At 48.6% G+C, this 23,263-nt stretch overlaps 1 protein-coding gene across 5 annotated transcripts in view; it reads right to left on the minus strand.

Moving 5' to 3' along the window:
- LOC117355978 (putative RNA-binding protein Luc7-like 2) overlaps positions 1-23,263 on the minus strand; it is a 258,392-nt gene that overhangs the window by 115,827 nt on the left and 119,302 nt on the right. For all 5 annotated transcript variants that reach the window (XM_033935181.1, XM_033935182.1, XM_033935183.1 and 2 more), the window contains one exon: positions 11,416-11,559. In XM_033935181.1, the coding sequence (XP_033791072.1) occupies positions 11,416-11,559 (144 nt within the window). The remainder of the gene's footprint in view (positions 1-11,415; positions 11,560-23,263) is intronic.

Raw genomic sequence — 23,263 nt, forward strand, 5'->3', positions numbered from 1 at the left:
TGTGCAGGAGAGAGACAACCTGTGAAGCTAGGGAGCGGTGGCGTCGTTGTTTGGTCTGCATCGACTAACTTGATGCTGTAGAGACCTGCGATGCTTGTTGGGAAGCAGATGATCCCTTAGCTGACTTACCTGATTCCGTAATGTCCTGCGATGCCAACGTTGAAACCGTTGACGATGCTTTCGGCATTGATGACTGTGAAGACTTGGCAGCATCCCTATTTATGCCAAAGAACCACTTCTGAGGTAAGGTAAATAAGTGCAAAAGGAGAAGAACCCCAGCAAAATTCAAAATGGTATTTCCGGCATCAGACACCACCAACCTTGTTGGAAAGGTTGGCAACAGAAAAGACCGCCAGTTAACAACCCGTCGCACAGACGGTGAAGAGGACTGACAGAATAGTTTCTTCGGACAAAACCCGACAAAAATAAACCTGAAATTTTGGGAAAAAAAGGAAACTTCCTAAACTGCAAAACTTTAAAGTAAGAAAAACATTAAATAGAAAATAAAATGAAAAAAAAGATGTGAATCGGGAAGGCAACAAAAACTGAACGGAGTCCAGTTAAAAACAACTTCTTTGCTCTGCAGAAAACGAAGAACTGAGGGGCTCGAGCTGGCGTTGGGCAGGAATGTATGTGTGGTGTGGGCAGTTGCAAAGTTTTCAACTTAAAGTGACAGTTCACTTGTCAAATTGTCCAAACGGGGCTCCATGGATGATGTCACCCATATGTGAAAATAAGCTGCCTGCTTGTCCTAGGATAATAAAGTGAGATTGTACAAGAAAGCATGTTATAAGTTGCAAAAAAAACCAACAAAAAACAACCAATATTAAAGGAAATTAATGAGAAAAATGTCCTGCGTCACAAAACAAAAAGAGTGAAAAGGCAAGAAAGCGCAAGGAAAATTGTCAGCAACCAAGGCCTGTGTAAAAACCAAAAGCAGCATCCTACTCCACAAAAAGATGACTGCCTTGGTCCCATGTAGCACATACAAGCAGATGTACATATGAATTGTGCAGCTTCCAAAAGTTTCTAAAATTAGAACTGAGTAGCGTATTTGTACCAGCTCCATCAGATGATGTCACTCATGTGTAGGAAAACAATGTCCTGTTGGTTCTCAGAGCACTTCTTACCCTCAATAACTTTTAAAATCAATAAGAGGAAACATTTTTTTACTCAAAGACTAGTTAAGCTCTAGAACAGTGTTCTTCAACCTTTTTACACCTGTGGACCGGCAGAAAAAGCACAGTTACTTACCGTAACAGGTGTTATCCAGGGACAGCAGGCAGATATTCTTGACTGATGGGTGACGGCACCGACGGAGCCCCGGTATGGACAATTTTAGAGTGATTGCACTCTAAGAACTTGGAAAGTTCTGGTAGGCCGCACCGCGCACGCGCGAGTGCTTTCCCGCCCGACAGAGGCGCGCGGTCCCCAGTTAGGATAAGCCAGCTAAGAAGCCAACCCGGGGAGGTGGGAGGGACGCAAGAATATCTGCCTGCTGTCCCTGGATAACACCTGTTACGGAAAGTAACTGTGCTTTATCCCAGGACAAGCAGGCAGCATATTCTTGACTGATGGGTGACCTCCAAGCTAACAAAAAGAGGGATGGAGGGAAGGTTGGCCATTAGGAAAACAAATTTTGCAAAACAGATTGGCCGAAGTGTCCATCCCGTCTGGAGAATGCATCCAGACAATATTGAGATGTAAAAGTATGAACTGAGGACCAAGTAGCAGCCTTGCAGATTTCCTCAATAGGAGTGGAACGGAGGAAAGCTACAGATGCTGCCATCGCTCGGACTCTATGGGCCGTGACAGAACCTTCCAGTGTCAGTCCGGTCTGAGCATAACAGAATGAAATGCACGCTGCCAGCCAATTAGACAACGTACGTTTAGAAACAGGACGTCCAATTTATTCGGATCAAAGGACAGAAAGAGTTGGGGAACTGATCTGTGGGGTTTCGTACGCTTTAGATAGTAAGCTAGAGCCCTCTTACAATCCAAAGTATGCAGAGCCTGTTCCCCAGAATGAGAGTGAGGTTTCGGAAAGAAGACAGGCAGAACAATGGATTGGTTGAGATGGAATTCAGAGACAACCTTAGGGAGAAACTTTGGATGTGTACGCAGAACCACCTTGTCATGATGAAAGACCGTAAAAGGTGGATCTGCAACTAGTGCATGTAGCTCACTGACCCTCCTGGCAGAGGTAAGAGCAATAAGGAAAAGTACCTTCCAAGTGAGAAACTTGAAAGGAGTGGTAGCCAAAGGTTCAAATGGAGGCTTCATTAAGGCGGAAAGAACCACATTGAGATCCCAGATAACAGGAGGGGCTTTAAGAGGTGGTTTCACATTGAAAAGACCTCGCATGAACCTGGACACCAGGGGATGAGCTGAGAGAAGTTTTCCATGAACCGGCTCATGGAAGGCAACAATGGCACTGAGATGGACTCTGATGGAAGAAGACTTAAGGCCAGAGTCAGACAAAGAAAGCAAATAATCCAACAATGTCTCCACTGCCAGGGAAGTGGGATCAAGATGGTGAAGAAGACACCAGGAAGAAAATCTTGTCCACTTCTGATGGTAACATTGCAGAGTGGTTGGTTTCCTGGAGGCATCTAGAATGGAACGAACGGGCTGAGACAAAAGAGTATCATGAGAAGTCAGCCCGAGAGATACCAAGCTGTCAGGTGCAGAGACTGGAGGTTGGGATGTAGAAGGGTCTCCTGATGCTGTGTAAGCAGAGAAGGAAACAGTGGAAGAAGAAAAGGTTCCCTGGAACTGAGTTGAAGTAGAAGGGAGAACCAATGTTGCCTGGGCCACCTCGGAGCAATCAGAATCATGGTGGCTCGTTCCCTCTTGAGCTTGAACAAGGTTCTCAGCATGAGAGGCAGAGGAGGGAAAGCGTACAGGAACAGATTGGACCAGTCGAGGAGAAATGCATCCGCTGCCAGACGGTGAGGAGAGTAAAGTCTAGAGCAGAATAGGGGCAGCTGGTGATTGTGAGGAGCTGCAAAGACGTCTATCTGAGGAGTGCCCCATTGAGCGAAGATGGACTATAGAGTGAAAGGATCGAGTGTCCATCGTGAGGCTGGAGAATTCTGCTGAGCTTGTCCGCTAAGGAATTCTTTTCTCCCTGAATGTAGATAGCTTTCAGGAATAGATGGTGATTTATGGCCCAAGTCCAGATCTTCTGAGCTTCCTGGCACAAGAGGCGAGAGCCCGTCCCACCCTGCTTGTTGATGTAGTACATCGCAACTTGACTGTCTGTGCACAGCAGGAGAACTTGAGGAAAGAGAAGATGTTGGAAGGCCTTGAGGGCATAAAACATCGCTCTGAGTTCCAGGAAATTGATGTGATGCTTCTTTTCCTGGGCTGTCCAAAGGCCTTGAGTTTGGAACTCGTTCAAATGAGCTCCCCAGGCATAAGGGGAGGCGTCGGTGGTGATGACTAGTTGATGAGGAGGTAGATGGAGCAGAAGACCTCTGGAGAGATTCGAGGATATCAACCACCATTGTAGAGACTGACGAAGAGATGATGTGACAGATATGTGATGTGAGCAAGGATCCATCGCTTGGGACCACTGGGTAGCTAGGATCCATTGAGGAGTGCGCAGGTGAAGACGTGCGAAGGGTGTGATATGAACTGTGGAGGCCATGTGACCCAAGAGTATCATCATTTGCTTGGCAGAAATGGAAAGTTGTAGAAGCACCTGCTGACACAGAGATTGAAGCGTTTGAAGACGGTTGGATGGCAGGAACGCTCTCATGAGGACTGTGTCCAAGACAGCTCCGATGAATTGAAGTCTCTGAGTGGGGATGAGATGAGATTTGGGTAGATTGATCTCGAACCCCAGAAGTTGAAGAAACATGATGATTTGGTTGGTGGCCAGGAGAACAGTCTGAGATGAATTGGCCTTGATTAACCAGTCGTCCAGGTAAGGAAAGACCTGAAGGTGGTGAAATCGTAGAAAGGCAGCCACCACAATCAGACATTTGGTGAACACTCTTGGAGAGGAGGCAAGACCGAAGGGCAGCACCTTGTATTGGTAATGACAATGATTGATCATGAAGCGGAGGTACTGTCTGGAGGCCAGATTGACCGGTATATGAGTGTATGCTTTTTTGAGATCGAGGGAACATAGCCAGTCGCCTTGATTGAGAAGAGGGTAAAGAGTGGCCAGAGAAAGCATTTTGAATTTCTCTTTGACCAAGCATTTGTTTAGATCGCGAAGATCTAGAATGGGTCTTAGATCTCCTGTCTTTTTGGGGACTAGAAAATAACGGGAGTAGAATCCCTGCCCTCTCTGATCTAGAGGAACTTCCTCTATAGCGTTCAGAAGGAGGAGGGATTGAACCTCTTGAAGAAGGAGGGAAGACCGAGGAGTGTTGAAAGCAGACTCTCTTGGCAGACTTTGGGCAGGAGGTGTCTGAAAGTTGAGAGAGTAGCCGTGGCGGATGATGTTGAGGACCCACAGGTCCGAGGTGATGATTTCCCAACGGCTTATGAAATGTATAAGGCGTCCTCCTATGGGCTGTGGAAGATGAGTAGAAGGAGGAAGATTGGCTATGTCCAGGAGAACCAAGTCAAAAGGGCTGAGTCGACTTTTGAGAAGGAGGAGGTTTCACTTGCTGTTGCTGCTGGGCAGGTCGAGCAGGTTGCCTCTGTTGCTGCCTCTGACGCCTGGGTTGTTGCTGTGTTTGAGGTAAGGGACGAGCCACAAACCTTCGTTGGTAGGCCGATTGTTGACGAAAAAGCCTAGAAGGTGGGGTCTTCTTCTTTGTCTTAAGGAGAGTATCCCATCGAGTCTCATGAGCTGAAAGTTTCTGAGTAGTAGAGTCCATGGATTCTCCGAACAGCTCATCCCCTAAGCAAGGTGCATTGGCCAGTCGATCTTGGTGATTGACATCGAGTTCGGACACTCTGAGCCAGGCCAGTCGTCGCATAGCCACTGACATAGCCGTGGCTCTAGAGGTCAGCTCAAAAGTGTCATAGATTGATCTGACAATGAACTTGCGCAGTTGCAAGAGCGATGAAGAAGTTTCAAGTTTCAAGTTTATTAGATGGCTTGATTAACCGCTTTAGACAAAGTTTCTAAGCGGTGAACATTTAAAAAGCTACATAGCTTAGGTAACAAAACAGTCCATACAATTAATAAATAAACTTATTATACTAAAAATTAACATTGTTTAACAAAAGGAAAGGAGGGATGAAATACAATTTGTAAAGTAAAGAGGAGACATCAAAGGGAAATACAAAAGGGTAATAAGACAGTTGGGGGAGTAAAATAAGCAAAGCAATAAAATAAAAAATTAACTTGCAAACGCATCTCTAAAAAGGAAAGTTTTTAATTCGTTTTTAAATTTTACAAACTCTTTCTCCTCCCGTAAAAACATAGGGAGGGCGTTCCATGTTTGCGGTGCCGTACAGGAGAAGATAAATTGTCTCCTTGTATTGATAATTTTTAGAGAAGGAATAGATAAAAGATTTTGCTCGCTAGATCTCAAGGTTCTCTTTGCAGAATAAGGGATAAGTAATCTAAATAAAAATGCTGGGGTCTTATTATATAAAGTTTTAAAAATAATTGTACATAATTTATGCGTAATTCGGTGCATAACAGGAAGCCAGTGAGCCTTTTTAAGGAGTGGTGTTACATGATCAAACTTTTTGGATTTTGTTATTAATTTAATTGATGCATTCTGAATGATTTGTAGTCGTTTTATTTCTTGTAAAGCAATTCCTTTAAATAGGGAATTACAATAATCGATTTTAGAAATCACCAGAGAGTGAATAAGTATATTTAGTGCTTTAGGACAGAGAAATTTAGAAATTGAACGAATTTTCCGCAATCTGTAAAAGGTAGTTTTCACAATACTACTGATATGATCGTGAAAGTTAAGTTTGTTATCAAAAATTACTCCTAAAATTTTTATATTTTTAACTAATTGTAGAGGGACGTTTGAAATTGAAATAGGAGGAGTTTGGCGAAAGGCTGATTTCTTACGGTCAGGGAGATATTTCTCAAAAGATGACAAACTTTGAATAAGATGCTTAAGATAAAAGGAAAAATGGAAAGCATAGTTTCCTGACCTGTTCGCTAGCATTGCATTTTGATACAGCCTTTTGCCAAACTTATCCATGGCTTTACCTTCCCTGCCAGGAGGGACAGAAGCATATACACTAGCCCCCGTGGATTTCTTTAAAGTAGACTCTACTAATAAAGACTCATGGGAGAGTTGAGGCTTGTCAAAGCCTGGAATTGGTATAACCTTATATAAGGAGTCCAGTTTACGGGGAGCTCCTGGAATAGTCAAGGGTGTCTCTAGATTTTTGTAAAATGTCTCTCTTAAAATGTCATGGAGAGGCAGCTTGAGAAATTCCCTTGGAGGCTGGTCAAAGTCAAGAGCATCTAAAAATGCCTTGGATTTTTTGGATTCAGCCTCCAAGGAAATAGATAAAGAGTCACACATCTCTTTAAGAAAAGAGGTGAAAGAAGTTGCATCAGGTTTGGAAGATGGATCAAAACCAGAAGGATCCTCGTCCCCTGATGAACACTCTCCCTCTGAGAGGAAAGGCTCTTCTGAATCACCCCACAGATCAGGGTCCCTCACCTGAAAACTGCGGTCTCGTGACTCCGGTGTGGAGGGTTCTAGGTGTCGAGTTTTATGAGTCGACTTACCAGACCTTTGTGAACCGGTACCGGGAGATGTTAAGGGTTGTGCCGGTGCCGATGTTTGAACAGCCTGGTGTCTTGGTTCCGGTGCCAAGACTGGCATTGATACCGAAGAAGTGATGTGCCCCGGTACCGACAAAGTGGATGCCGATAAAGGGGGCTGCCGCACCGTCGGTACCGGCGGCTCAGACCAGACCGGGACTGGAAGGCTCGGAGTCAAAAGAGCAGGGAATAGCTGTTGGAGTTGTTACTTTAGCTGGACCTGCAGGACAACGGCAATGCGCTCGTCCAATGAAGGCACCGGTACTGCTTTTTTCTTCTGCGGTACCTTGGGTGCCGCTCTACATTCTGAAGAGGAACCCGATGTCGAGGGGCTCACCTCAATCGGAACGGAGCGCTTCCGTGGGCGCCTCGTGGTCGGCAGGATTGGACTCGCTGCTACTGAGACCGGAGGACGCTCCAACGGGGAAGGCTTCTTAGCCGGCTTACCTGCGGGGTGCGACGCCGGTGCGGTATTGCGCGGTGTCGACGAAGTAGGTGCCGACTGAGATAGAGCCGACGTTGGTGCCGGTGGTGCGGAATCAGACATCTCGGCGCCAAACAATAACTGCTGCTGTATCTGGCGGTTTTTAAGTGTTCTCTTCTTTAAAGTCGCACAGCGTGAGCAGGTAGACGCTCGATGGTCAGGACCAAGACACTGCAGACACCAGTTGTGTGGGTCTGTCAGTGAAATTGGTCGAGCGCACCGCTGGCACTTTTTAAACCCAGGTTGAGGGGGCATGAAAGTGAATACGGCTTCTGCCAAATCGAAGGCCGAGGCCTCGATGATAGCAATAGGCCCCGCCGGGGCTAACCGAAAACTGAAGAAAAAAAAAATTAAGTTTTTTTTTTTAAAGAAAAGAAAAGAAACAACGGAAATAAAATTTCCAAAAGGGTTTACGCGAGCGGGAAGGCGATATCTAGTAGAAAAAAGAACTTTCAACAGCCGTTGAAAGAAACGCGTCTTCTTAGCTCCGCGGAAACTAAGAAACTGGGGACCGCGCGCCTCTGTCGGGCGGGAAGGCACTCGCGCATGTGCGGTGCGGCCTACCAGAACTTTCCACGTTCTTAGAGTGCAATCACTCTAAAATTGTCCGTACCGGGGCTCCGTCGGTGCCGTCACCCATCAGTCAAGAATATGCTGCCTGCTTGTCCTGGGATAAAAAAGAATTATTTTGTGGACCGGCAAACTACTAGGACTAAAATTTAAAACCCCCTTTTCCGCCGCATCTCCGCGAGCTCGGTCCCCACAAATCATCTGATCCCATCCACACAAGCCTCAGTTATGATTTTATATTGAATGTATTTTATTAAAGTATAAAAAGAAACAATATTCTGTACAATTGTCATTTTATAAATACAAATAATTCAGAGCAAGGATCAACAAAACCTCTGTCTCCCCTCCCCTTCACATATATCCCCTCTACTATCAAGAAAACTGAATAAGCCAAATCATTACAAAATGCTACACAGAAATATAATGCTTACAGAATACCGCAGTCACACATAACAGGAATAGGGTTAGGGGAGTGCAACTAGGGCAACTGCCCCCCTGGTCAGAGAGAGCCCTAAGCCACTGCCTGGACTTTGCAGTCCCCAGTTATGTCTAACACCAGCTCTAACAGGATATATATTTCAAATCTGATATATTCTAATCACAAAATAGAAATAAAATTATTTTTTTCTACCTTTTGTCGTCTCTGGTTTCTGCTTTCAATCTTCTTTTCACTCTCTTCCTTCCAGCGTCTGCCCTCTCTGTCTCTTCAATCCAGCATCTGCCCCTTCCATCCACTGTCTGTCCTCTCCCCCTTCCATATGGTATCTGTCTTCTTTCTATGCCTCTCTCCCCTTTCCATCCAGCTTGTGCCCCCTCTCTCCTTTTTACATGATTCATTCCAGCTTCACTGCTCTCTTCATTTTTATCTCTCCTACACCAGATCTATCATCGTTGTCCCTCTCTGCTTATTTTTCTGCTGACCCCTTCCTATCATCAATCTCTCTACTTTCTCATGCCTGTATCTCCCCTTTCCCTCCTCTAATCTCTCTGCTAGCTGTTTCCTTCCTTTTTTCATTCTCCCTTCCCTCCTCCTCCTGTCCAGCAGTAACTCTCTTCCCTTCCTCCCCTCCCAGCAGCATCTCTCCTTCTCCAGTAGCAGCTGTCACTTTTTTTTCCCTTGCCCACAAGCTTCCCTCCAGGTCCAGTAGCAGCTGTCCCTTTTTTTCCTTTGCCAAGCAGCATCTCTCCTTCTCCCTCTCCAGTAGCAGCTGTCCCTTTTTTTCCCTTGCCCAGCAGCTTCCCAAACTCCTTTCCCTCCTCCCCTCCCAGCAGCATCTCTCCTTCTCCCTCTCCAGTAGCAGCTTCCCAGACTCCAATAGTGGCTTTCTCCCCTCCCAGCAACTCTCCTTACTTCCCAGCGCAGCGATTCAGGAAGGCAGCCTCGGGTCCTTTGTTGGGTCGCGCCGCCTCTGAGGAAAGAGGAAGTTGCATAATCAGAGGCAGCCGCGACTCAGCAAAAGCCCCGAGGCTGTCTTCGTGAATCGCTGTGCTGGGAAGTAAAGGAGAGCTGCAGAGAGGGGAGAAAGCCACTGTCGGAGGCTCCCCAAGATCTCTCAGGCCCAGCGCAGACTTCAGCTGTTGATCTTTCCGGCCCTGCGCGGACCGGCAGGAAATTGAAGGGAGTCAATCTTGCCGGCCTTGTGCGGACCGGCAAAAATTTCCTGCGGACCGGCATCAGTCCACGGACCAGCGGTTGAAGAACTGTGCTCTAGAACACATTGCCAGAGGTTGTGGTAAGAGCGGTTAACTTAGCTGGTTTTAAGAAATGTTTAGACAATTTCCTGGAGGAAAAGTCCATAGTCTGTTATTGAAAGACATGGGGAAATCACTGCTTGCCCTGGATCGATAGCATGGAATGTTGCTACTATTGACCTGGTACTAGTGACCTGGATTGGCCATCTTGTAGACAGGCTACTGGGCTAAATGTACCATTGGTCTGACCCAGTAAGCCTATTCTTATATAAAAATTTACAGAACTTGCTATACACCAAAACTTCTAAAATATTTACAAATTAAACATAGACCGAAAGAATGACAACAATCCTGAATCCAGGGATGTTTTCTTTAAAACTGGACACCATCGCTGATGTCAAAACTGGGACACCTCCCTTAAAGAGAAAGAACTCTCAAGTAATGGCCTAAGATAAATAAATTATTTTTCCTTATTGACTATCAACACAAGGAATCAATTGATTTCAATCTCATAATGATCTCCATTATCTCTTTTTCCATCATCCCCACCATTCAAGTTTTTTTTTTCAAGTTTAATAGGATTTGTTATCTACGCAAAATCATGTATTTCAATGCGTATTACAGTTTCCAGTGCATACAATAAAAAAAGGGTAGACAAAATATGACATTATATACAGATTAAATCTATTCCAACACAAACTGATACATAAAGGGTAAATGGGGTGGATTACAATCTTTAATTTTAAAAAAAGGAACATTTAGGGAGGAACATGAAGGATTGTCTGAATCTATGAGACAAACTTGTTTTTTTATTTTACATAGAGCATTTTGGACCCCTGTTCGTTTACAGAAGTTAAATAGCTCTAAGTCAAATAGATGTTGACACTGTCATCTCGAAGCTGGGACATTAGATCATTTGTTATTCTATTGTCCATTGATTCTTGCTTTTTGGAAATCAATATGGGGGTCAAATAAATTGTTTGTTGGAAAATCCGGTGGCATTATCGTATTATACTGTACTGTTTGGCATGTCAATGAAGGCTAAGACCCAAATATCACATAATAATAACAGGCTTCTACTTATTATGACAGGGGTTGCCATACAACAGATTACGAATAACTGGAAAAACTGGGAGAGATTGAATTACAGTTTCTGATAGAACTCTTTTTTTTAAAAAAAAAATTTTTTTATAAATTCTTTATTCATTTTTCAAACTTACAATAAGTGTATCAACAAGTACAATCTTTTAAACTTACATAAAACACTTAATGATCAACAATAATCAAATTATATAGTGTATCTCCCTCCTCCCACTCTTTTCATATTAGGTAGTAATCATTTATATTATTTAATAAATACTTTCCAATCTTTCTTCTCATATATATGGTGGAACTCTATGTCACATTTATAAAATGGAAAGGACAATAGCCACACAGCAGGGGAATTTTAGAAAATTTCAGGATATTTGGGAGCCATTAACAAAATATTGTAATGATTGAATATTATTTTTTTCCCTTAAATATGCATGTTCAAGGTGGGGGGAGGGGGAAGGGTATTTTGGTTTGATTATTAAAGTAAAGTATATAAGATTGGGGATTATTGTATGTTTTCTTGAATTTAAAGACTGTTATTGATTAGGGGGGAGGGAGGGATAAATTCTGATATAGATTTTAACAGAATATTAAATGTTGTATCTGAGTTTAAAATGTTATATATGCTGTTAAATTTATTGTAAGTTTTTAAAAATGAATAAAGAATTTTTTTTTTAAAAAAAAGAAAATTTCTTATCACTTGTAATGACTAGGTAGTCAATTCAAAGTGGTTTATAATGAAACCACCATAATTTAGGTACAGTACAAAGCGGATTGCAACAACAGTTATAGTCTAGGTACAGTACATATGACATTCATTCTGTTACAAGGTCAAAATAATATCTAGGATATTGTTTTTATACAATACCTCAGCCTCTCTCTTCTTTGCTCGTGCTTTCTCTACTTCATCCATGACTTTCTGGGACTCCTCAACATTTCCTTCAGCGCCCTGTTGTTCTGCTTTTGCGAGAAGTTTACCTATTTCTTCATTCAATTCATGAACTCGTTCAGCCTTTAATATAAAAAAAAGCATGGTATAAGTCAAATGTTCACCATCCTAAGAATGAAATATTAGGTTTTTACCTCAATATTCTTCTTTCCAGTAGAAAAGCACATAAGTCCTGAACCTGTGGGTAGTGATTCTTCACTGGCAAGGAATGCAGAAGGCATCATCTACTTTTTCAACTCCACCTCCCTGCATCACCAGGCACCGCCCTCTCTCTTCAGTTTGTACCAAAGCAGAGATAACTCCTGAAAGAGGAGAAACAACGAGGGGCATGCAGAACTCCCCATTCATATACTTTTGATCTGCTCTGCAAGAAAACACAACTCATTAACAAATGCAACAAAGCATTAACAAGGTGGAATGAAAACCACCTACCTGCGTGCAACCAGCACTAGCGCTTGTTCGGCTCTGACCTTATCAAGAGCAATTCTATATATATATACTTTATTATCTCTGAAGCTGGAGCTTCATATTGCTGTGTTCTGCTTGAGTGTCATTGCTTGAGTGACAAGCCTCTGCAAAAACATACTGAGGACAAAGATGATCTGAAAGTCGGAAATCATTTGTTGCTTCCAGAACTCTGTCCTGCTTCTTTACGCCTGTGGTCTGAAATGCCGGCATTCAGACTTCCTGATTCACATGGAACACTGACACCACCTTTGGCTGAAGAGAGAGAACCGTACACAGGGACACTCCTGACCCCATGATTCTGAGGAATAGATGCCTGCATGACAAGGTCTGGAGCTCCAAAACTCTTCTAGCTGAAATGACGACTACCAGGAAAACAGTCTTTAGAGTGAGGTATATCAGCATGGCCTCTTGTAAGGGCTCATAAAGGCCCTTACTTAGGGCCCTCAACAGAAGGTTAAGATTCCAAGAAGGACAAATTTGACACACAGGTGGATGTAACCACACTGCTCCCTTTAAAAACCTGGAAATATCAGGATGAGAGGCCAAGGAACCTTTCTCCAAACAAGCACGAAAATAGGAGAGACTGGCCACTTGAACCTTTAAAGAACTAACCGCCAAGCTCTTCTCTAGACTTTCCTGAAGGAATGAGAGAATCTTGGCTATCAAAGCTCTAACCAGCTCTATCTGTTGCTTCAAACACCAGTGTTGAAATAATTTCCAGGCTTTTGAATAAGCTGCAACTGTTGCTAGTTTCTTAGAGCAAAGGAGGGTGGCTATGACCACCTTCAAGTACCTTTTCTGCACTAAGGCCGTGCACTCAAGAGCCATGCCTTAAACTCAAGCGTTCTGGATTCTATAAGGTGACTGGATCCCGTGAGAACAGTGTCGGGATGAAGAGGGAGACTCACTCTGGTCTCTCTGTAGCTGAACTAGATCTGTGTACCATGGGCGACATGGCCAATCTGGAGCTACGAGGATCACCAGGCCTTGATGCATCGCTATTCTTCGAATGACTCAGCTTATCCTTGGCCAAGGCGAGAACACTTACAATAGATCCCTGGCAGGGCCAAGTTTGTACTAGAGTCCCCACACCAGTGCTTCCCTACTTGAACCTTCAACTGAAGTATTGTATGGTCTTGTGATTGTGGGCTGATGCCCCCAGCGTGAGCAATTTTGTCGAATGCTACCTAGGACAAGCACTACTTTCCCAGATTCAGGGTCTGTTGATTGAAAGTCGGCCTGAACCTTATTCATTCTCACCACATGTGCTGCCAAGATGACTAGTAGATGGTTCTCTGCCCAGCAAAGTAACAGCTAGGCCTCTAGTTTTAATGGTGCATTCTTGATGCTTCCTTGCCTATCGAAATAAGCTACTACTGTGTCCCTTGGAAGGACTGTGACACCATCCGAATGGCTCTCAGCTCCAATCTGTTGATGGATCAAGTTCTCTGCGAAGGTTCTCACCAGCCCTAGGTCAGATAGCCTTCGCAATGACCTCCCCAGCCATAAAGGCTGGCATCTGTAGTCAAAAATCACCCACATTGCTATGCATAGAGGCAATCCTTTGAACAGGCAGTGTCTCCAGACTTAGCCACCACTGCAAACTTTGACAGGCTTCCACTATCCACTCCAAAGGCATCTGAAAAGAATCAGTAAGCGGCGACCAGCAGGACAATAGCGTGCTCTGGAGAGGTTGGAGATGGGCTTTTGCCCACAGTACCACCTCTATTGTCACCACCACAGACCCTAACTGTAGATAATGCTGTGGGGATTGGCACTGTTAGAATCTCTAATATATATTCCACTTCAACTTTAGTTTGCAATACTCCAGAACACAGACACAGCCCTCTGCCATGTCAAATACAATCCACAAGTACTCCAGGGATTGCAAGGGTTTCCAGAAGACTCTTTCGGAAATTGATGAACCAGTTCAGTTCTTGCAAAAAAGTAGACTACTTGCATCACTGGCTTGTGGCCCTCTACCTGGGACTCAGTCCTGATGAGCCACTCATCCAAGTATGGTTAAACCTAAATCCTGGCTCTGTGCAAATGTGCTGCTGCCACCATCATTACCTTGTGTAAATGTGTGGTGCTGTTGCTAATTTAAAGAGAAGCACTAAAAACTGAAAATCTCTCCAGCACATGGTATCTGAGAAACTTTCTGTGATCTGGAAAAATGAAAATATGCAAGTAAGCCTCTGTCAGATCCAGAAAGGCTAGATATTCCCCCAGAGCAACTGAGGCAATAACTGATCGTACTATCTTCATTCGGAACTTGGGTACCCTTCAAGGCCGAATTGACAGACCTCAGATCCAGAATTGGCTTCCAGTCATCTGAATCTTTCTCTGGCATGATGAAGTATATAGAGTACATGCCCAAGCCCAATTTGACATCTGGGACTTCTTCTACAGCTTGAATCTGTAGCAGCCGTTGCACCACTGCTCAAACTCTGACTGCTTTCTCTGGCCTCCCAGACATGGAGTCTGTGAAAAAATCCCGAGTTTGAAGCCCTCCCGAATAATGTTCAGCACTCACCTGTGCAAATCCATGTCCAGGCTTTCTGAAAATCTTCAAGTTTTCTGCCTATACAGGGGAGATCAGAGGGGGCTTAGCATTATTGGGACTTTTTGGAATTGGTTGCCAAAAAGCCACTCAATGCTGAGTTTCAATCAGAGGTAAACCTCTGCTTTGACCCCTGAAACGATCCCTGAGAAGCAAAGTTTGTCAAAGCCTGGTAAAACAATCTATAGCCTCAAAAGGAACCACGACTTGACCCTCTAGGGCAGTGACTCTCAAACTGTGTGCCAAGGCACAGTAGTGTGCCCCGAATAGATTCCAAGTGTGCCACGAGAGATTCCAGAATTTTACTTTATATTTAAAAATTCCCTTCATAAGTATACACTAGAATAGAAGACATGTACATTGTGTATGCAAGTCTGTCAATCAATGTTATGAGTGTCTGTGTGCATAAGGATACAGCTGCCCCAACAAGCAAGTAATTTTAGTTTAATTTTTATTTTTTATGCAGTAGTTATCCTAACTTGAACAACAAAGCAATTAGGACTGTTACCATTTGGATCTTCGTCAGCCGGAAGCCCAAAGTTATAATGCCATTGTACAGATCCATGGTGAGACCTCATCTGGAATATTGTGTACAATTCTGGAGACCACATTATCAAAAAGATGTGCTGAGAATTGAGTCGGTTCAGCGAATGGCCACCAGGATGGTCTCAGGACTCAAGTATCTCCCGTATGAGGAACGGCTGGGTAAGTTGCAGCTATATTCACTCGAGGAACGCAGAGAGAGGGGAGACATGATTGAGACGTTCAAATATGTCACGGGCCGTATTGAGGTAGAAGAAGATATATTTTTCCTTAAAGGACCTACGCCAACAAGAGGGCATCCATTGAAAATCAGGGGTGGGAGATTTCATAGCGACACCAGGAAGTATTTCTTCACCGAAAGAGTGGTTGATCATTGGAATGATCTTCCACTGCAGGGAATTGAGGCCAGCAGAGTGCTAGATTATAAGAAAAAATGGGATAAGCATGTGGGATCACTTTAAGGAAGAACTTAGGGGGGTGGATCATTAGAGTGGGCAGACTTGTTGGGCCATGGCCCTTTTCTGCCGTCATATTCTATGTTTCTTATCTTTGCAAACTTGGATTTTCAGATGTGATAAGATTGGAAAATAAGAGAATAACTGCAGATGATGGATGATGAAATGCGTGTTTGTATGTCGACTGTCAAGCCGCATTTTGAGTCAATGTGCACTCAAAAACAAGCAAATCCATCGTATTGATTAGCAATTGTATTCTATCTATTTTAGTTTCAATGTTGTTACAATTACCCATATACAGTGGTGCCTCACACAACGAACTTAATTGGTTCCAGGAGCAAGTTTGTTATGTGAAACGTTCGTTATGTGAAACGCGTTTTCCCATAGGAATACATGTAAAAAAAAAAATAATTCGTTCTGCAGCATAAAATATGCTAAGATGACATAAAAAAAGATAAATTTTTGGTTATTATTTTTATTTAGATACATCTAAAAACATAATTGTTTTTTAAAACAACACACATTTTTTAAATTTAAAGACAGACTAAGTAGAGTCTAATTTTACAGTGAGAGAGGGCAGAGTCTCAGCGGCAAAAACTGGGACTTAACTGTTCATTTTTTTTTTTTTCTACCGTGTTTCCCCGATGATAAGGCAGGGCCATCAAATAAGACAGCCCCCCCTTTTTAGAAAAAAATGTAAAATAAGGCACCCCCCCGCAAATAAGCCACCCACCGATACCTGCGCTTACCCGAATCGGGTGGTACGGTGGGTGACTCCGTGTGGTCCCTGGCACCCCCGACACGATCGGGGAAAGAGGGAGCTCAAGCCCTCTTGCCCCCCCGACTCCCCGACACGATCGGGGCAAGAGGGAGCCCAAGCCCTCTTGCCCCCCGACTCCCCGACACGATCGGGGCAAGAGGGAGCCCAAGCCCTCTTGCCCCCCCGACTCCCCGACACGATCGGGGCAAGAGGGAGCCCAAGCCCTCTTGCCCCCCCCCGACTCCCCGACACGATCGGGGCAAGAGGGAGCCCAAGCCCTCTTGCCCCCCGACACGATCGGGGCAAGAGGGAGCCCAAGCCCTCTTGCCCCCCCGACTCCCCGACACGATCGGGGCAAGAGGGAGCCCAAGCCCTCTTGCCCCGCCGATTCCCCAACTCCCCGACAATATCGGGCCAGGAGGGAGCCCAAGTCCTCCTGGCCACGGCGACCCCCTAACCCCACCCTGCACTACATTACGGGCAGGAGGGATCCCAGGCCCTCCTGCCCTCGACGCAAACCCCCCCTCCCCCCAACGACCGCCCCCCCCCAAGAACCTCCGACCGCCCCCCCAGCCGACCCGCGACCCCCCTGGCCGACCCCCACGACACCCCCAACCCCCTTCCCCGTACCTTTCTGTAGTTGGCCGGACAGACGGGAGCCAAACCCGCCTGTCCGGCAGGCAGCCAACGACGGAATGAGGCCGGATTGGCCCATCCGTCCCAAAGCTCCGCCTACTGGTGGGGCCTAAGGCACCTGGGCCAATCAGAATAGGCCCGGGAGCCTTAGGTCCCTCCTGGGGGCAGGGCCTGAGGCACATGGTCGGGTTGGGCCCATGTGCCTCAGGCCCCGCCCCCAGGAGGGACCTAAGGCTCCCGGGCCTATTCTGATTGGCCCAGGCGCCTTAGGCCCCACCAGTAGGCGGAGCTTTGGGACGGATGGGCCAATCCGGCCTCATTCCGTCGTTGGCTGCCTGCCGGACAGGCGGGTTTGGCTCCCGTCTGTCCGGCCAACTACAGAAAGGTACGGGGAAGGGGGTTGGGGGTGTCGTGGGGGTCGGCCAGGGGGGTCGCGGGTCGGCTGGGGGGCGGTCGGAGGTTCTTGGGGGGGGGCGGTCGTTAGGGGGAGGGGGGGTTTGCGTCGAGGGCAGGAGGGCCTGGGATCCCTCCTGCCCGTAATGTAGTGCAGGGTGGGGTTAGGGGGTCGCCGTGGCCAGGAGGACTTGGGCTCCCTCCTGGCCCGATCGTGTCGGGGAGTCGGGGGGGCAAGAGGGCTTGGGCTCCCTCTTGCCCCGATCGTGTCGGGGAGTCGGGGGGGCAAGAGGGCTTGAGCTCCCTCTTGCCCCGATCGTGTCGGGGAGTCGGGGGGGGCAAGAGGGCTTGGGCTCCCTCTTGCCCCGATCGTGTCGGGGAGTCGGGGGGGCAAGAGGGCTTGAGCTCCCTCTTGCCCCGATCGTGTCGGGGAGTCGGGGGGGCAAGAGGGCTTGGGCTCCCTCTTGCCCCGATCGTGTCGGGGAGTCGGGGAGGCAAGAGGGCTTGAGCTCCCTCTTGCCCCGATCGTGTCGGGGAGTCGGGGGGGCAAGAGGGCTTGGGCTCCCTCTTGCCCCGATCGTGTCGGGGAGTCGGGGGGGGGGCAAGAGGGAGCCAGGCGGAGAGAGGGCAGTTAAGCGCAGTGCCTGCGCGGAAGGATGCAGCTCGGGCGACTTCGTTGTGTGAAACGAAGTTCGTTGTACGAATCAAGACATAAAGTTCGTTGTGCGCAGCGTTCGCTGTGCGAGGCGTCCGTTATGCGAGGCACCACTGTATAGCTGAAAGAACTTTAGATAAATAACTCAAATTTAAATTTGTTGGTTTTGCAATTTTATAATTTCAATTATAAATGTGCCATGAAAAGCATTTGCTCCATTTAATGTGCTGGAGCTAAAAAGGTTTGAGAGACACTACTCTAGGGGCACATGGCTTGATATCCAGGAGAGACTTAGGCCACCAATCTATCACATTGGTCATAAGATCGTCCAGCCCTTTACCAAAGAGCAATTTGCCCTTTAAAAGGAAGATTGCTCAATGTGGCCTTCGAAGCCAAATCCCCCACCCACTGTCTAATCCACAGCATCCTACGGGTGGAAACAGAATAAGCAGACACCTAGCTCATGACTCTAAACACATCATGCATCATCAACCCCCCCCCCCTCCCCAAGAGAATAGACTGAGAGTATACACTCTCCTTCGAAGCCAGAGCCTGGCGAAGCATTTTATGGCAGTGCATACCACAAAAGAAGCTACCGTCGATGCCATAAGGCCCAAAGCCAAGGCCTCAAACTGTCTTTTGAGGATTAAACCCAGCCTGTGATCTTAAGCTTCCTTCAGGACAACTCCTCCTTCACTGGGGAGAAAAGTATGATTCATAACCTGTGTCACCACTGGTGATTCCATAACATTCTTCTAGCAGAAACTGAATAAGCTCCCAGCTTAGCAAAAACTGTCAAAATATCATAGAAGTGTAGTATGACATGCCTGGGCCACAAAGGAAGTGGCCGCTGCAGCTCACACCCCCATCGCAGGAGAATCAAAAAGGCGCTTCAAGACAAAATCCAGCTTACGGTCCTAGACATCTCTTCCATCCGAGGGCAAGGAGGTACGTTTAGGGACCTGAGCCACCGCCGAATCCACCGGTGGGACTAAGCGCATGGAAAATTCCGAAGCCATGGGATACAATTTAGCCATGGCCCCTGTGCACTTCAGGGGACCCTCACAGGCCCCCCAACCTTCAAGAGCATTTCTGCCGAGTCCTCACAATTCTGAAATGCAACGGAGAACAGGCACATGGAACACATGATCGAACACTCCGCCTGAACTGCAGAGTCAGAATCAAGTCCCAATGTCCCCAGAGATTCAGAGATAGAATCAGGAAGGCAACTGGACTTAGCCTGTGCACCATCCGATACTCTCCCACATCGTAAGCATCAGCATTCTGGGAATCTCCGAGATCCGCTAGGCTAGTCACGCAGCGGGATCCGATGAATTGCCGTGCGACAGCAACGACTTATAAAGTGATGCAGGTACCACGACAATAGCGGAAAGTTGCTGCTGATGTTCAGGCGTACCAGCAATGATCAGATTGACATGCTGGAATTCAAAGGCTGTGCAGACTGCCGCACCACAGTCTGAAAGGGAGACACAGGCATAGCCCGCTTTCTCATGAAAGCCTGAGACAACATATTTACAATATCCGGCGGAAATTAGTCCTTGGCGGCCTGAGCCAATCAGCAGGACTCGGATTTGAAATTGTTTGAAGATCGATGAGACTTTCCCTGGAACTGCGTCTGTGTTTATGCGAAAATGCCCTCCTCGCACAATTGAGGCATCCCAGACGCTGGAAACACGACTCTGGCGGCAACGGAGGAAAGCAGGTCCTCTCCGGAGGAAAGTGCGGAATCCACACACTAGAAACGCCCCTGACGTGCCGCAGTGCACAGAATATGCGGCTGTGCAACCGCAAGCCATCTGCCGGATTTACGGCATGAATCCGTGCCATCCTGTCTTGAGGTGGCCATTTGTGAAGTTTGGAGCAAAAAAGAAGCTTCTAAGTCCAAAAAATATAGTTTTAAAAACTTTAAAGAAAATCCAAGATTACCGCCGCGGGTGCTGGTTTTGACATAAAAACAGCCGTTAAAAACGCAGGAAAATGCTAAAAACGGTGAGTTTAGGATTTTACAGGTGGGGGGGGGGGGGGGGGACCAGAGCATGCAGGGAAACCTCCCAAAACCCCGATTTGAGGACCACCTAAAATCGGAAAACTCTTGACTCACAGACACATCTGATGCAATGCATTTCAATGGCAGCCAACTACCGTATTTTCACGCAAATAACACGCACCCGTATAAAACGCGCACACGTGTATAGCGCGCAGAAATCACGATGATAAGCACAAAAACTTTGGTATAACGCGCTCACGATTATACCGCGCATGCTGCCCGACTCTCCGTTCACCCCCCTGACTTCCGTGCACTGCCCCGCCTCTCCGTGCGCTGTCCCGACTCTCCGTTCACCCCCCCTGACTTCCGTGCACTGCCCCGCCTCTCCGTGCGCTGTCCCGACTCTCCGTTCACCCCCCCTGACTTCCGTGCACTGCCCCGCCTCTCCGTGCGCTGTCCCGACTCTCCGTTCACCCCCCCCTGACTTCCGTGCACTGCCCTGACTTTCCGTGCGCTGTCCCGACTCTCCGTTCACCCCCCCTGACTTCCGTGCACTGCCCCGCCTCTCCGTGCGCTGTCCCGACTCTCCGTTCACCCCCCCTGACTTCCGTGCACTGCCCCGCCTCTCCGTGCGCTGTCCCGACTCTCCGTTCACCCCCCCCTGACTTCCATGCACTGCCCTGACTTTCCGTGCGCTGTCCCGACTCTCCCTTCACCCCCCCTGACTTCCGTGCACTGCCCCGCCTCTCCGTGCGCTGTCCCGACTCTCCGTTCACCCCCCCTGACTTCCGTGCACTGCCCCGCCTCTCCGTGCGCTGTCCCGACTCTCCGTTCACCCCCCCCTGACTTCCATGCACTGCCCTGACTTTCCGTGCGCTGTCCCGACTCTCCCTTCACCCCCCCTGACTTCCATGCACTGCCCTGACTTTCCGTGCGCTGTCCCGACTCTCCCTTCACCCCCCCTGACTTCCGTGCACTGCCCCGCCTCTCCGTGCGCTGTCCCGACTCTCCGTTCCCCCCCCCCCCCCCGACGTCCGATTCATCTCCCCCCCCCCCGGCAGGACCATTCGCACCCCCACCCCGAAGGACCGCCGACTCCCCGACAATATCGGGCCAGGAGGGAGCCCAAACCCTCCTGGCCACGGCGACCCCCTAACCCCACCCCGCACTACATTACGGGCAGGAGGGATCCCAGGCCCTCCTGCCCTCGACGCAAACCCCCCCCCCCCCCAACGACCGTCCCCCCCCCCAAGAACCTCCGACCGCCCCCCCAGCCGACCCGCGACCCCCCTGGCGACCCCCACGACGCCCCCACCCCCCTTCCCCGTACCTTTGGTAGTTGGGCCAGAAGGGAGCCCAAACCCTCCTGGCCACGGCGACCCCCTAACCCCACCCCGCACTACATTACGGGCAGGAGGGATCCCAGGCCCTCCTGCCCTCGACGCAAACCCCCCTCCCCCCCCAACGCCCGCCCCCCCCCAGAACCTCCGACCGCCCCCCCAGCCGACCCGCGACCCCCCTGGCGACCCCCACGACCCCCCCACCCCCCTTCCCCGTACCTTTGGTAGTTGGCCGGACAGACGGGAGCCAAACCCGCCTGTCCGGCAGGCAGCCAACGAAGGAATGAGGCCGGATTGGCCCATCCGTCCTAAAGCTCCGCCTACTGGTGGGGCCTAAGGCGCGTGGGCCAATCAGAATAGGCCCTGGAGCCTTAGGTCCCACCTGGGGGCGCGGCCTGAGGCACATGGGCCCAACCCGACCATGTGCCTCAGGCCGCGCCCCCAGGTGGGACCTAAGGCTCCAGGGCCTATTCTGATTGGCCCACGCGCCTTAGGCCCCACCAGTAGGCGGAGCTTTAGGACGGATGGGCCAATCCGGCCTCATTCCTTCAGTTGGCTGCCTGCCGGACAGGCGGGTTTGGCTCCCGTCTGTCCGGCCAACTTCCAAAGGTACGGGGAAGGGGGGGGGGGGGGTCGTGGGGGTCGGCCAGGGGGGTCGCGGGTCGGCTGGGGGGGCGGTCGGAGGTTCTTGGGGGGGGGGCGGTCGTTGGGGGGGAGGGGGGTTTGCGTCGAGGGCAGGAGGGCCTGGGATCCCTCCTGCCCGTAATGTAGTGCGGGGTGGGGTTAGGGGGTCGCCGTGGCCAGGAGGGTTTGGGCTCCCTTCTGGCCCGATATTGTCGGGAAGTCGGCGGTCCTTCGGGGTGGGGGTGCGAGTGGTCCTGCCGGGGGGGGGGGGATGTATCGGACGTCGGGGAGTCGGCCGGGCAAGAGGGCTTGGGCTCCCTCTTGCTCCGATCGTGGGTGCGGGTGGGAGCGCGTGCGAGTGGTCGTTCGGGGTGGGGGTGCGAGTGGTCCTGCTGGGGGGGTGAATCGGGCGTCGGGCGGGGTGGGAACTATGTTTTAAAACTTTCGTATACCGCGCTCACGCATATAACGCGCGAGGGGTATGCGCGGTAGGTAAAAACGCGTATAACGCGCGCGTTATATGCGTGAAAATACGGTATTACACAGTGCAAGCATAGGGAGATCATACCTCAGCAGCTGATTAAACTGGAATTTCAGATCTTCTGGCCACCTCAGATCACGACCACCAGGACCCCACAGGGAAATCAGGGAAGACCCATGGCGCGGTTCCAATCCTGGCGTACCTCCTCGGAACTGCAGCAGCCTGCGCTCTACCCCTTTGCAGATGAACCAGGAGAGAGATGGCTCCCAAACCTGGAGACCCGATTCAATCTGCAGGCTGTCCAGAGGGCTTACTGCAGTTTCAGGCTTGCAGAGCACCATCCAGAAGCAGACAAATATTAAAATGTCTGCGATCTCCCGCCGAAGGACCACTCGCACCGAGTTGATCCGCAGCATGTGGGCAAACCCATGGGAAAAAAAAATCAAAATAAGACTAGGAATTGAAAACAAATCATGAGCAGAATTAACTGAGATTAAACCAAGCAGTGAAGCTGCAGGATCAAACTGAACAAGACAGGAAGCTCTCGGGCAGGTAACCCAAAGGGGAGGGATCTTTTAGTTGCCCTGCAGGTGAAGCTAATAGAGATACTAGATCCCAGCCATTCAGCTGCCTGAGAGATTGTACAAGAATCTACCATGGGTTTTGCAAACAGTTACTGGAAGTCAGGAGCCATGGGGTAAAGTTGCCATCACCCTAGATGCCCACAAGGGACCTTCTGACATCTTCCAATGTTTTGTCAATATCACTTCTGGAGAGCAGGGGCATCAATTTAGATCCCCAATTGTCCCAGTCCTCCTCAGACTGGACCTCAGGCTCCCAG

This window comes from Geotrypetes seraphini, chromosome 2 (assembly GCF_902459505.1).
Source record: "Geotrypetes seraphini chromosome 2, aGeoSer1.1, whole genome shotgun sequence".
Taxonomy (NCBI): domain Eukaryota; kingdom Metazoa; phylum Chordata; class Amphibia; order Gymnophiona; family Dermophiidae; genus Geotrypetes; species Geotrypetes seraphini.